Raw genomic sequence first — 13,685 nt, forward strand, 5'->3', positions numbered from 1 at the left:
GGGGCATCGGGCCGCGCGCCGCCTCTCCTCCCGCAGCCAGGGTAACCACAACCCCGGCCCGCGCTCCGGGGGTGGGCGAGGCGCGCTCCCCGGTCGCTAGGGTAACTACGAGCGCCCTGGAGAAAAGCAGGCCGGGGTCTCAAGTTGGGCCTCGCGGGCCCTCTCGGGTCTGCGGTGGGCGTTCCAGGGGCGGGGCCTGGCCGCAGCTCCGCCCTACCTGCAGGGGGCGCCCCAGGCTCTGCGCAGACCCCCTTCCCGCAGGCCCGGAAGTGGAGGGCGGGGCCCGGGGCGGGGCGGGGGGGGGCTGAGCTGATGCTCGCGTGTGCGCCTGCGCGCGCGGCGGGTGGCCAGGCTCTCGGAGCCGGGGGTCGCCGCGTTTCCCCGGTAGACCCCGCCCGCTCCCTATTCCCAGTCCCGGGAGCACCGACTAGCTCGTGTGCGTGTGAGGCGGGAAGTTCCGGCCCCTCGCTGCCAGGCAGCGCCCCGGGCGCTCTGGAGATGGAACCCCTTAGCTGCAGGCACATTAGCGCCGGTCCCTCCCTCCCAGGCAGCCACCACTCGGCGGCTTGGCCCGGCGAGGGAAGCGGCCGCGCCCCGGGCCCTGGGACCAGGGGGCCAGTACTGGGTTGGGGTGCGGGCGCTCTGCAGGGACCATCCACGGCGATCTCGGACCGCTCTCGCAGAGGCTGCGCGCTGCTGCCAGTGTCAGGAAAGGAAGGTTCTGAAATGGTGGGCACCTCCACCGGCACCGGAACTAGAGTGAAGGCCTCCGCCAGCTTCATTTAGGCCAGTCCCGGAGGCCTGGCCTGGGGTGCCCCATCCTGGTTTTGTTGGTGGAAAGGCTGCAGCCAGGCTTGCCAAGGCTAGGCCCGTGTCCCTGTTTGTAAAATGACTAGTGTAACTGGGAAGGATTTGAGGGTCCTTCCCCTGGGTGTCAGGGCGGTTTTTACCTAACTTTTCATTGAAGTTGTCTCCCAAGCCATCTGAGGTCACTACCGCCCTGGCGTCATGAGGCCATCACCTGTAATGTCCAGGAGGGCTACACCTGCTCAGCAGCTTCTTCTGAAGGTTCAGAGCTAAAGTCTGGCTCTGCTGTTCTTTACATTTCTCAGAGATGCTGTCCTTTCCCCTAAGCCCTCTTAAACCCACATCTAGCAGGACCTTCTCAGGTCCAGACCCTCTGGATTGCTGCAACCTTGAACAGTTTCCTGCCAGCCCTCTTTCCCACCCTGATCTTTCCCCAGCTGAGAGTCTGTTCCTATTGTCACCTTAGTGCCAACTTTGAGACATACAGGGGCCCAGGTAACCCACAGTCGTGTTAAGGTTTCCAAAGCCAAGTCCAGTTACACCCTCTTCCTCTCAGGCCAACTATCCTGTGAGCTGTCCGGCCTCTGCATGGTATCACAGCCTCATCTTGGATGCCCACCACCTCATTGGAGGAATACGGTCCTTTCTTAGGCCATATTCTTCCATCTGGCCTCTTTCATCTATTCCATTGTGCTGAGGATGTCTTCCCTAATTAGAAGCAGCAGTTAAGTCCAGGTCACTGTCTCCTGTCCTCTGCTTTTCTCTATTCCTTCTGCATAGTGACCAGTCAGTTGTTTTAGAGCCAGCTTGCATGACCCCAGCCCTGCTCCGACACTTCAGCAAGTTCTGCCTCCAAGTCTGTTCTTAGTTCCGTGTTGCAGTCAAGTACACCAGGGTTCTGTACTAGGTTACATCTGGTATTTCCAAGGGCCCAGGCCTGGTTCACTGACCTGAGCCACTCATGAGTGACTGACCCCTCCTGAATTAAGAAAACATCTGCACCAACACCCACCTCAATGCTAGAGGCCCAGCTCAAGGCTGCTTCCTCAGCAGGTGCCCCAGGACAGCCTTCCTCCTGTGCACACTGCCCCTCTGCTGTGCTCTGGCCTCAGCCTGGTCTAGCGGGTCTACCTGTCCCATGCCCCATCACCCAGGGGCCGGGAGGCAGGGACATGGGGAAAGGAAGCTGACTGAGAGGTGTGATGCTAGATACCCCTTAGGTGCTGAAGGCTGCAGAATGAGGCAAGAGAGATCAAAGCCAGAGATGACCAAGGAAAGGTGCCGGTGTAGGGCTGTCCTTTTGGGGTGGAGTAGGCATTCAGCACACCACCTGACACATGGGGTGCTCAGCAAGGCAGAGACGGCCCCGGTCAGTCCAAACATGGCCCCAAGTGCATCCTCACCTGGAAGGTAGCCAGACTTCCTTTCATCCTGGGAGCAAAAGGGGTAACAAGGAGAGCGCAAGGCAGCTGGGAACGGGGGGAGGCAAGGAGGCCACGCTGGAGGCCAGGCCACAGTGATGAGTTGTCACCAAGACTTCCTCAGGGCCAGACCGGCAGAAAACGGTCACCAGGTACAAGGAGAGTCTGAGACAGCAAGGGGTCAGGCACCATTTTTTATAAAAACGCATATTCTCATTTTCCACTCTTTAAAATCACATTCAAAAATCGGCAAAGAAACGCCCCGGGAGTGAGTAGACGGGGGGGGGGGGGCACTGACCCGGCCCAGGGAGAGGGCGCAACACCACACACGGCAGCGCGACTGGCACGAGGGGGCATGCGGTGGGCGAGGTGGCGCCATGGGCGGTGGCACTGACAGGACGTGGGCTGTGGGGCTGGACAGCCAAGGGTGCGGACACACGCGCTGGGGCAAGGAGGGCTGGCCCCAGCAGGCCCCCTCCTTGCTGTGCTACCCTCCTGCCCAGGCTGGCCGACTGTGGTCCTGGGCATATGAGCCTCACCCCGCCCAGGGTTGCGAAGACCCAGGAGCCAGGCTAGGCCGTGCGAGCCCAAACCTCAGATGCCTTTCTGTGCTCCTGGGCACTCACTGAGAGGATGAGGGGGCTGCCAAGCCCCACAGGGTCCAGGGAAGAGGGGATGGGAGCAGCAGCGACACAGGGACTTAGTCTGAACAACGGCCCAGGAACCCCAGTCACTACAGAAGGCTTCAGGGGCCAGAGAGGCAAGGGCTCTCTCCTCACCAGGCGCCAAAGCGCACAACAGGTGGGGCTCTGTCCCTGTCACAGGAGGAGCTAGGGTGGGAAAGTTCAAGTAGCATCCCTACGCTGTGCCCTCCCCCGGGATGGGGAATGCCAGGCCACTGGCAGAGCCCAGCCTGGAGAGTTAAGTGGCACAGCTCCATGTGGCTTCGCCCCAGGGAAGGGCGGGGGGCTGCTGCTCTCCCCAACAGGAAGACACTGGGATTGGGCAGCCCAGGAGTCGGGGCAAAGGGCACTGGACAGTGGCTGAGTTGGTGGCAGCAGGAGCCGAGGCAAGCAGGCCCCTCCCTGGGGGCTGGGCCAGGCTGGGGCCACAGGAAATCACAATAACTACAAAATAAAACCTTTTCCGCTTTGCGGGAAAACAAATAATAAAAATTCGACAAAATAAATTAGAGGTTTACAAAAGGCGGGCAGGTGGCAGGCGGGCGGGCAGGTCAGAGGCCGTTGGCACTGCCACGCTGGATCAGTGGCACCTTGCTCAGCTCCACCACGGGCGAGCGTGGCTTGTTCTTCATCTTGGGCACCCGCTGCACCAGCTGCTGGGCCTCGCGGTAGGCATCTCGCAGCTCCTTCTTCCACTGCACCAGCTCGGGGTCGCTCTGCATTCACTCAGGCTCTGTCAGCTCGGGCAGTGCCCACCGGCCCACACCCACGCCTGCACCCAGGACCCCCACTCACATCACACTGCAGAACAAACTGCTTGCCCCCGCGGATCTTGAGCAGGAGGCACTTGCGCTCCTTGATCTGTGTCTCCTCCACTGACTGGATCTCTTCCATGGTCAGCAGGCTCTGCTGCAGAGCGGGGCAGGGGGTGAGGGCAGGTCAGCGGACACCCCATGCCAGCACCCAGCCCTGGCACTAGTCCTTACCGGGGCCTCGCCTTCTCCCCGCCACTCGAGCCGGTTGGGGAACAGGTAGAAGTACCGCCGCTGCCACTGGGTCAGGAAGGGGTTGCCCATCTTGGACATGTAGCCGTGCATGATGCAGTCCTTGCCCAGGGCGTAGTCTGCCATGAGAGCCAACACCAGCCTCAGCCCTGCAGCCTGGCTAATACTCGGGTGAGCTCCCTGACCCCGGCCTGCTCCTCATTTCTGCAGCGCACAGTACACCTGCTGCTTCTCAGGTCAGAGCCTCACCTTCCTCGTGACCCAGCTGCTTGTTTTTGGCTTTTTTGCGGGCCTCTAGCCGATCCGTCTCAGCATTGATGGTGTCGAAGACGGTCTCAGCTACCTCTTGCTGCCACCGCTCGGAGATGGTGAGAGGGAAGTTTCGGTACAGCTCCTGGTCGCTGTCTAGTAACTTTGTGAGGTGGACAGGGCACACACATGTGGACGGACAGAGGTGCCAGAATATCATCAGCCATGGGACTGCCCGGGGCCCTGGAGCAGGGAAGGTCTGGCCCAACTGCCAACCCCAGGGAGGTTTGGGGAGAGAAGCAGTACCCGTGGCATGGGCTGGCATGGAGTGTCACAGGGGCAGAGGAGGGACAAGAACCCACCCAAGCTGGGCCCAGGGCTCCATGCGGTCAGGCAAGGGGCAGTACCTTGATTCCTTTTGTATCTTCCTCATCAAAGGAGCCAATGTCGAAGGCATCGGCAGCATTCACCTCCCCCCGTGGGGGGATGAGAGGGGGTGGGTACTGCACAGAGCAGGTCAGGTGTCAGCATGGTGGAGGGCTACAGGTGCCCCTCCCAGCCCCACACTGACCCTTACCTTCTGCAAGAAGACCATCTGCCAGTCCAGCGAGCGGAAGAAGGGGCTCTCCTTGACCTCCTGAGCCCTGTGGGGAGATGCCCATTAGCTAGGAGGGCTCTGCAGCACCCGAGTCAGGCTAAGGCCAGGCCGTGGGGCCTAGGATTAACTCCTGGCTCCGCCATTCTGGCGGTGTGATGCTGGGCAAGTCCCTAAATATTGAGCCCAGCAGCTGCCACACCACAGAGCTGTCGAGTTCTAACACTGGTAATCTTGCAGCACCTTGCCCTGTACTTGGCAGCTATCCACAAACATGAAACACTGCTCTTCGGGTTGTCCTCATCTTGGTTCATCTTTGTTACAGGGGCCTCTGGAAGCCAGTGCCCAGCCAGCTCCAGCAGCTCTGTACTCAGTCAGTCTTGCCACCTGAGGTCACCAGACAAGGCCGGCTGTGACCCCGCTTGCAGCTCTCCAAAATAGGGAGGGGCCTCTGGATGATGGGGCCCAGCCAGAGGCCCTGGACAGGCTGGCCAGGGCACTCACCCACGGCCCAGGCAGCCCAGCCTCCGGTTGACGTCCCTCTGCAGCAAGCCCTCCAGCAGGGAGCGGAGTTCTGGGGAGAAGGAGTCAGGCAGCTCCACGGCCTGCAGGGAGGAGAAGCAGGTTGGCAGAGGCAAGGCAGAAGCGCTGGCCCACTAGGGAGAGGTGCAGGCTTCTCGACTGGCCCCAGCAAGTGGGAGCTTAGGTAACACTGTAAGGGACAAGACGTCCGCACCACAGGGCACAAAAGGAGATTAATGGCTAGCGAGCTCTGCTGGTTGATGAGAACTTAAACTCCATGACCCTCGCACCCTCTGCAGATCCCAGCCCCGCTGGGGCCCAGTACTGAGACCCTTACGCTCACCATCGTCAACGTCATTCGATCAATCTCGTGCTTGTCTTTGGTCTTGTGCTGCCGGAAGGGGCTGTGCCTAGGCAAGAAAGGCCCAAACACGAAGATCAAAGAACAAGAATGGAGAAACTGAGGTAGAAAGCATGAATGAGTTTTGTCCCAAAGGAGAGGTGGTGCTACTTGTATAGGCCCAGGCAGCCAAAGGCTCCTCTCCTGGGCTTCCTCCCCAGCTTGGAGAAGAGGGACTCTTGATCTGGTCCCCCGGAGCAAGGCCCACTCACCCCCGCAGCAACTTGAAGAGCATGCAGCCTAGGGAGAACCAGTCCGCGCTGCTGTCATAGGCCACGCCCTTCTGCAGGACTTCAGGAGCCATGTACCCATGGGTGCCCCTGTGGGAGCAGAGGCTGTGAGTGGGTGTGGGGAAGGCATGCGGGAAGGGCAGGGATGGCGGGGCACTCACACGCTGGCATGAGGTTTCTTCTTGGAGAAGTCACAGGCCAGGCCCAGATCTGAGATGCGCACGTGGCCATGCTCGTCCAGAAGGATATTGGCGGGCTGTGGAGGAAACCAGTGAGCTACCTGCCCTGCCACAGGCAGGAGGCCAGTGAAGTGCTTTCATGGACAGAACTATGGGTGCCCAAGGACCAGGCCGCAGGTGGACTCTTCCTCCCTTTTCCCAATCACAGCCTGAACCCAGAAAGTGGCTCAGAGGAAGGGTGAGGAGGCAGAGGGGAGGGTGACAAGTGTGTGGAAGACTGGGGGCCTTTACCTTTAGGTCCCTGTAGACGACAAAGCGGTTGTGCATGTGTTCTAGACCCAGGATGATCTCCGCGGCGTAGAAGCGCATGTCGGCCTCAGAGAAGACCCCGTGCTGGGAGAGGTGGTAATGCAGGTCCCCGCCTGGAGGGGGCAGCCCGGGGAGGCACTCAGCTTCCGGCTCTGGTCTGGGCCAAAGCTCACCGGGGCGGACAACCGCACTCACCGTTCATGAGGTCCAGGATGAAGCTGAGCTTGTCGGGCGTGTGGAATGCATATGACATGCAGACGATGAAGGGGCAGTCCTGGGGGGAGTGGGTGGTTAGAGACGCTGCCCAGGGCCCCTAGCCAAAGGCTGCTCTGGGGGCCCACCTGGCTGCCCGGCTCACCCCAGTGCTGACGAGGGAAAGCATTATGCGCTCGTTCAGGGCCAGGGTCTCTCCCTGCTTCATCTTTATGCGCTTCTTATCCAGACACTTCATGGCGTACCTGTTGGGGGGAGAGGGGGGTCAGCTACAGTCCATCCCCCATGCCAGGCAGAGCTCCAAGCTGCCTCAGGGGACTTGTGGGGAAGACTAGATGCAGGACACATATGTGACATAAACCAGGGGTTCCGAGAGGGCAGAGGGTGTGGCAGGTAGGGGTTTCCAAGGAACCCACAGGAAGAGGGAGAGAACAAGGTATGACCCCTGGACAGAGCCTGGGGCAAGGGGGCACTGCACAGCGGTTTTGCACAGGGCCCTCTAGGATCTAGAAGCCTGACCCCTCCCTCGGCCGCCCCACCCCATGCCAGCCAGGCAGGATGCTCACATCTTGCCGGTGTCTGCTTTCCGGCACCCGTAGACCTCGCCGAAGCCCCCGCGCCCGATGATACGATGCACACTGAAGTCGTTCATGGTCAACTGCAGGGTGGCAAGAGCTGGGGTCACGGCAGGGTGCCTGGGCCCAGCTCCAGGGCAGAAGCGCCTGAGCAGCAGGGGCAGACCCTGTGCCAGGGTCTTCTACCTGTGAAGCTGCCTCCCACTACAATCCTGGCACTGACCCCAGAGCCACCACTGTGGTGCTAAAGGCAGCGCTCTGATCGACTCCCACTGTCCCAGGCCTGGCTTCCGCAGCTCCCCAGAGCCCTGAATCACCCCGGTTCCCCACCCCGCAGTCCCCCGGCTCCCCAGTCACCTAGTGCCCCCAGACCACTCACATGGATGTTGAGTTCCACATTCTTCCACTGGCAGAACCGTGTGAACTTGTCACTGGAAGAGATGAGGACCAGGTTCAGGCGGGCCTCAGAGTAGACAGAACAAGGCCAGCATGAACCTATCTACCCTCTGCCCTTCCCTGAGATCCCGGGAAAGTGGATATGGAAACTCTCTGGGCCTCTGTGGCTTGGCTCGCCCTGGCCTTGGCCACTGAGCCATAGAGTCCTACTGGGATCAGAGAAGCTAAGACAGGTCTCCAGTCCACCATGACTTCCTGCTACTCCATCCTCCACCATGTCTCATTGCTGAGCTGTTGCTCCACCTCCAACCACACAGAGCTCAGTCCCTGGGAAGCCATCCACCCCATGGCTGGGCAGCTAGCCCCCTAAAAAAAAAGTTACTTTGGCCAGGCACCGGTGGCTCACGTCTGTCATCCTAGCTACTCAGAAGGCTGAGATCTGAGGATCTCAACCCAGGCAGGAAAATCCCCATGAGACTACAATTTACCACCAGAAAACCAGAAGTAGCTCAAAGTGGTAAGAGTGCTCACCTTCAGCAAGTAAGCTCAGGGGCAGTGTCCAGGCCCTGAATTCAAGTTGCAGGATGAACAACAAAAAGTCATTTCCTAGATCTGCCTACAGTCTGTTCACACTGGTTGTGCAAGCCAGGAGGAGCAGTATGTCCTCTCACGCCCAGACCTGCCTCTGCCCTGATGTTCTTCAGCCCAGGTGGGGGCGGGGGGGGGGGGGAGCCCTGCCAGCCAAGCCAAGGTATTAGATGGTCTGTGGGAGAGAAAGACTGAGGCTGTCTGGGGATTGGCTTTGAGCAGCCTGGTGCAAAAGTGGGAGCAGGAAGAAAGCCCCAGCCGCTGAGCGTGGAAGAGCGCGGGACCTGCCCCACTCAGCCTAGACAGGCGGCTTCTGTCCTTTCTACGATGCCGAGCCTCACTCACCTCTCAATGAACTTCTGGAACACATCTCCTCGGAGGTTCTGACAAATCTCCTCAATGTAGGGCTACGGAGGAAACTGGAAGTTGGTGACTGAGCCCCTCAGACCATTGGCCCAGGCTCCATCCCCAGCTTCCCAGAGGAAATGAATCCAGCATATACCTGGAAGAGATCCGGAGGCACCTGCTTCTTCATCAGATGGCCCTGGACATGCTCCGTGGCACTCTTTGAGAAGGGCTGGGAAGGACAGAGCGGGCCATGAATCCTCAACGGGGCCCTTTCTTCCCTTCTAACCCTGTCACTTGGAGCCAGCACGTGGTGGTGGCCTGAGGAGGACCTGGCCTGACACTCACGTGCGAGCAGGCCAGCAGCTCCTTCATGATGTAGGAGTCGAAGATTTCCCGGCTGCGAGCCACGCGCTCCTCCTCCGTCTCCAGCTTCTCATATTTCTTGATCTGGAAAGTAGGACCCATAGATGGTCTGCATCCAGCAGGGCAAGCGGCGCCGAGGCCGAGGCTCAGCCCTTCCCCTTCCCCACAGCCCGTCCACCTCACCTCCTCGTAGAACTCTACCAGGGGCTTGGCCTCTTCAAGATGGTTCAGGCAGAAGTCTCGGAAGAGCAAGTACCCTGAAAACAATCAGGGTACCTTCACCAAGCCATGCACGTGCTCCTCTCAGAGAATGTCCCATCTCCACAGATGGAGCAGGTTAGGGGGCTCAAGGAGAACTGTCTAAAGCAGCAGTAGATGATGTCTCTACTTCAGACAGAGGCTTCCAACATGGCCACCAAGGTGGCTGTCAACCCAAAGATGCCTGGACCTCAGGCTGGGGTCCGAGGCTGCTACCCTTTTCCTAGAATCTGCTTCTGCAGATCACGGCTGGAAATGGTAAGCATCCTAGGTAGAGAGGAAGGGGCTGCTGGAGCCCAGCATGGTCCCAAGCCCTGGGCCTGACTGCAGCACAGCCCTATTCCTCTGTGTGGGTGACACCATCCACTGAGGGCTGTCGGGTGCAAAGAGCCAGTGCCAGGGCCTCCAGAGGCCCAGGCCATCTGGGCAGGTCAGGCTGCAGCGGGAGGGAGGCAGCTGTGAGGGAGGATCCCTGTCCTGTTCTTGCCCCCTCATATCTGACAACAGCCCTGACCAGGAGGGCAAGTCTCACTGAGGAAACTGAGGCTTAGAGAGATCTGTCAGGCAGGTGGCAGGGCCTCCTTGACCCAGGGGCAGGTGCCTGGGGAAGCCTTGGAGCAGAGAGCAGGAACTGAGCCTGAGCCCAGAGCAACTGCCAGAGAACAAAGCAGATTGAAGGCCGCTCCGCTTCCTCCTCAGGCTCTACTTCCACAGGGGTAATTGTGTTGTGCTACTGGTTTCTCACACCTCTTTGGGGGAACTGTCTTAATAGAATCCAAGACCTACGCTTCCAGGGGCTGGCATTTATGCTGGGCTTTATTTACTTATTTTATTTATTTTGGTGCCATTTCTAGGGCTTGAACTCAGGACCTGGGTCCTGTCCCTAAGTTTCTTTTGCTTAAGACCAGCACTCTACCACTTGAGCTAGAGCTCCAGTTCTGGATTTTTTTTTTTTTGGGGTCCGGTTGTGGGGCCTGAACTCTGGGCCTGGGCACTGTCCCTCAGCTCTTCAGCTCAAGGCTAGCGCTCTACCACTTGAGCCACAGCGCCACTTCCGGCTTTTTTTTCTTTTTGCTTATGTGGTGCTGAGGAATCGAACCCAGGGCCTCAGGCATGCAAGGCAAGCGCTCTACCACTGAGCCAACTTCCCAGCCCCAGTTCTGGATTTTTTTGGGGGTAGTTTATTGGAGATAAGAGTCTCACAGATGCTTGCCTAGGCTGGCTTTGAACCACAATTCTCAGATCTCAGCCTCCTAAGTAGCTAGAATTATATGTAGAAGCCACCAGCACCTAGCTTCATTTCTTTTTTTAGAATTTATTTATTGGGGTTGAAACCAGAACCACAAACAAAGTGCTCTATAGTCCACTTTAGTTGTAACCGGAGCCCCAGCCTGGACTTGTAACACAGTGCTTTCAAGTGAATTGTCAACAGAGCAGAGTGCTCACTGATCCACCTCCTCGGTCCCTGTGGTATGTGGGCAGGGGGCCCCTGAGTCCCCTTTCCCAGAGGACAGCATTAAGCTCAGAGAGGTGAGGCAATTTGCCCAGTTTGCCACAGCCCAAGCCTGGAACCCAAGCTGCATGCTCCCCGTCACTCCAACTCTTCCAGCTGACCTCCAAGGCCTGATTGCGCCAGGCCACCTCCAGAGTTCAGAGCTGAGCTCCTGCCCTGGGAAAGCTAAATCAGAACTGAGCATGGCTGCAGCTGCTTCCCTAAACATACCCCAAGCTTGCCCTCTGGGTTGGGGCGGGGGGTAGGCGGGAGGGGGGAGGGGGGGAAGAGAAGGGGGGGAAAGGCTGCTGATGGCATGAAACTTCCAGACATCGGGAGGAAGGATGGAGGAGCCCAGAGGAGGCAGGTTGCTCAGTGGCCCATGGGGGGCGGGGCGGGGCCAACCACAGCTAGGCAGGCGCCACAGGAAACGCCCCGCCTCTTCCTGTCAGTTCTACCAACGGCCCAGAGCAGCTGTGGCTTAGCCAAGGGGAAGCTGCAACTCTCAAAAACAAAAACCCCAAAGGAGGAACTTCCCTGGCGGCCTGGGAAGACTGCTGGCCCCCACCCCCACCCCCACCCCCACCACGGGGCCTCCCAGGGCTGACAGCCAGGGACTAGGTCACCGCCTGACCCAGAGCAGCCCTTGGGGCCACCTGGAGGACTCTGAGTGGAGGGGGAGGGTCCTTCCTGGGAGAGGGGCACATGGCCCAAGTCAGCTGGGGGAGTTAGGGGTGTTGGCAGGAAGCCAACTTCAGAGTCCTCCTTGGGGGGCTCCCAGGCTGGCAGAGCTGGGGTTCACTCACCCAGCTTCTGGGAGAAGATCTTCTCAAAGGTGACCTCTCCTCTGTCTTCCAGGTACTTCTGCATGACACTCCGGATGCTGCCGGCAGAGGAGCACAGTGAGCAGAGGCCCCTACGGTCCCCAGCTGCAGGCTCTGCCCTGTCCAGAAGCCCGAGTCAGGGCACTCTCCAACTCCACGTCCTGGCTCCTTCCAGGGAGTGACCCCATCTGTTGGGCCTACTCTCTTCTCTTGCCCCCAAGGTAGTGGCCAGCAGATAGCCTCTGGCTTTGAGGCCCACTGCCTGCACAAGTTTGGTCCAGTGCTGCTGTGCTGGCTTTGGGAACTTAGCCAAATCCCAGCAGCCGGGTCTTAACCATCCATGGATGAACAGATAAACAAAACGTGGCACATTCTCACAATGGCAGATTGTTCATTCTGATGCCCTGTTCAGTTGCGAGGCTGACACATGCTACAGCATGGATGAGCCTTGAAAGCACTACTGCATAAGACAAAAACGCCATGGAAGCCGGGCGCTGGTGGCTCACGCCTGTCATCCTAGCTACTCAGGAGGCTGAGATCTGAGGATCGCGGTTCAAAGCCAGCCCGGGCAGGAGAGACCGTGAGACTCCTATCTCCAATAAACCACCAGAAAACTGGAAGTGGCGCTGTAGCTCAAGTGGTAGAGCGCTTGCCTTGAGCTGAAGAGCTGAGGGACAGCGCCCAGGCCCAGAGTTCAAGCCCCACGACTGACAAAAAAAAAAAAAAGGCCATGGATTGTAGGGTTCCATCCTTAGCCTCTTCCATCCATCTAGAAAAGGCCAATCAACAAAGCACAGATTTGGGGGTGCCAGGGACCAGTGTGGTGAAGAAGGGGTGCGGAGTTACTTCCCACACATAGGGATGTATGGGAATAAAGAGGTAAACAAACAAAAACCTGGCTAACTGTATATCTAAATTTAATAGATTTTATATTTTATATCATATGGATTATATATCAACTTAAAAATACTTAAAAAAAAGCCAGGTCCCGGTGGCTCACGCCTGTAATCGTAACTACTCAGGAGGCTGAGATTTGAGGATCATGCTTCAAAGCCAGCCTGGGCAGGAAAGTCCGTGAGACTCTTATCTCCAATAAACCACTAGAAAACCGGAAATGGCACTGTGGCTCACGTGGTAGGGCACTCGCCTTGAGCTGAAGAGCTGAGGGACAGCGCCCAGGCCCAGAGTTCAAGCCCCACGACTGACAAAAAAAAAAAAAGCGGGGTGCCCATGGCTCACGCCTGTAATCCTAGCTATTCAGGAGGCTGGGTTCCTGGGGGAGCACGTAGCTGTCCAGTGTTTATGGGGCTGGGGACTGTGCTCTCACACCAGCCTGTTCTGCTCACAAGGCCCCGGAGTGTGGCAGGGCCAGCAGCAGGCCTCCAATGCAGAGACTGCAGCTGATGAGGATGAAGGCCGCCCAGCAGGGCTCTCGGTGCTTGGCATGGTCCCCCTGCCCTGCCTCTGGGAACAGCATGAGCCAGCCAGGTCTGTAGCCTGGGAACACATGAGACCCTGGGCGTGACCTGTGGGATCCAGCCTGGCCCCTTCAGGCAAGCCTCAGGTCTGAGATAGCTGAGAACGGGTGCCAAAGCCTTGAGCAGGCCCTGGTAGCCCGGGAGGCTCTGCCCTTGGTAGGGAGGGGCTGTGTGGAGAAGGCGGAACTTCACAGGGTTCCTAAAGTACAACAGGATGGCAAAGCCTAGGGCAGGTGGGGACAGGTAAAAACAGGCAGTCCAAAGATGAGCAAGAGGCCCACGGGACAGAGAGCAGAGTACAGCAATGGGCCCAGGGCAGCGCAGGATCTCAGGTGCCAGGGAGTCTCCAGAGCTAGGCTGTGTCCAGGGCAGCAAGCCTAACTCCCTAACTCCAAAAGCCCTGACAACAGCTCGTCATCCCCCTTCTACCACGCCTTTGTATCTAGCCAGGAAAAGAAAGAGAAGCCATCAGCCCAGGTTCAGGGGTCCAGAGACCCCAGGATGCCCACGCTGCAAGCTCGGAGCCAATCCCCTCTGGGAAAGTGAGGCTGCTTTCTACAAACCAAGAGGGGCTCCAAGGCCATGTACCCCATGGCCATGCTGGCCCATCCTCCCCTCCTGGGGTCCTCACACTGTTATACCAACAATATGCATCCCCAGCCTCGGGAACCTCACAGGGACTCAAGACCTGCGGAACTCAGCAGGTCCCACTGAGAAGCTGCTCACATGATACTGACACAGCCTGGGCCCA

The 13,685-nt window shown here is 58.7% G+C and overlaps 1 protein-coding gene across 2 annotated transcripts; it reads right to left on the bottom strand.

Annotated features, from left to right (window-relative positions):
* Positions 1–2,409: 2,409 nt before the first annotated feature.
* Positions 2,410–11,523, bottom strand: Adrbk1 (adrenergic, beta, receptor kinase 1). 2 transcript variants are annotated; one of them, XM_013021109.1, is made up of 20 exons: positions 11,439–11,523; positions 9,066–9,139; positions 8,865–8,966; positions 8,674–8,748; positions 8,517–8,578; positions 7,567–7,618; positions 7,179–7,270; positions 6,758–6,857; positions 6,595–6,673; positions 6,382–6,512; positions 6,073–6,167; positions 5,894–6,001; positions 5,625–5,691; positions 5,264–5,364; positions 4,742–4,808; positions 4,572–4,667; positions 4,165–4,327; positions 3,898–4,034; positions 3,707–3,820; positions 2,410–3,627 (listed from the first exon to the last, which is right to left on the bottom strand). In XM_013021109.1, exons 1-20 carry the CDS (start codon positions 11,500–11,502, stop codon positions 3,463–3,465), a joined length of 1,944 nt encoding a protein of 647 aa, XP_012876563.1. In that variant the 5' UTR covers positions 11,503–11,523; the 3' UTR covers positions 2,410–3,462. The 2 variants fall into 2 exon arrangements, with proteins under 2 accessions (XP_012876563.1, XP_012876564.1); XM_013021110.1 differs by having other exon boundaries at positions 3,707–3,817; positions 11,439–11,512.
* Positions 11,524–13,685: the final 2,162 nt, after the last annotated feature.

This window comes from Dipodomys ordii, unplaced genomic scaffold (genome assembly GCF_000151885.1).
Source record: "Dipodomys ordii isolate 6190 unplaced genomic scaffold, Dord_2.0 Scaffold54, whole genome shotgun sequence".
Lineage (NCBI taxonomy): Eukaryota > Metazoa > Chordata > Mammalia > Rodentia > Heteromyidae > Dipodomys > Dipodomys ordii.

Coding starts and splice junctions, on each gene's coding strand:
- Adrbk1 (XM_013021109.1), bottom strand. CDS start 11,502: ATGCAGAAGTACCTGGAAGACAGAGGAGAGGTCACCTTTGAGAAGATC. Junction 9,140..11,438: donor GATCTTCTCCCAGAAGCTGG/GTGAGTGAACCC, acceptor GATTGTTTTCAG/GGTACTTGCTCTTCCGAGAC. Junction 6,513..6,594: donor CATCCTGGACCTCATGAACG/GTGAGTGCGGTT, acceptor TGCCCCCTCCAG/GCGGGGACCTGCATTACCAC.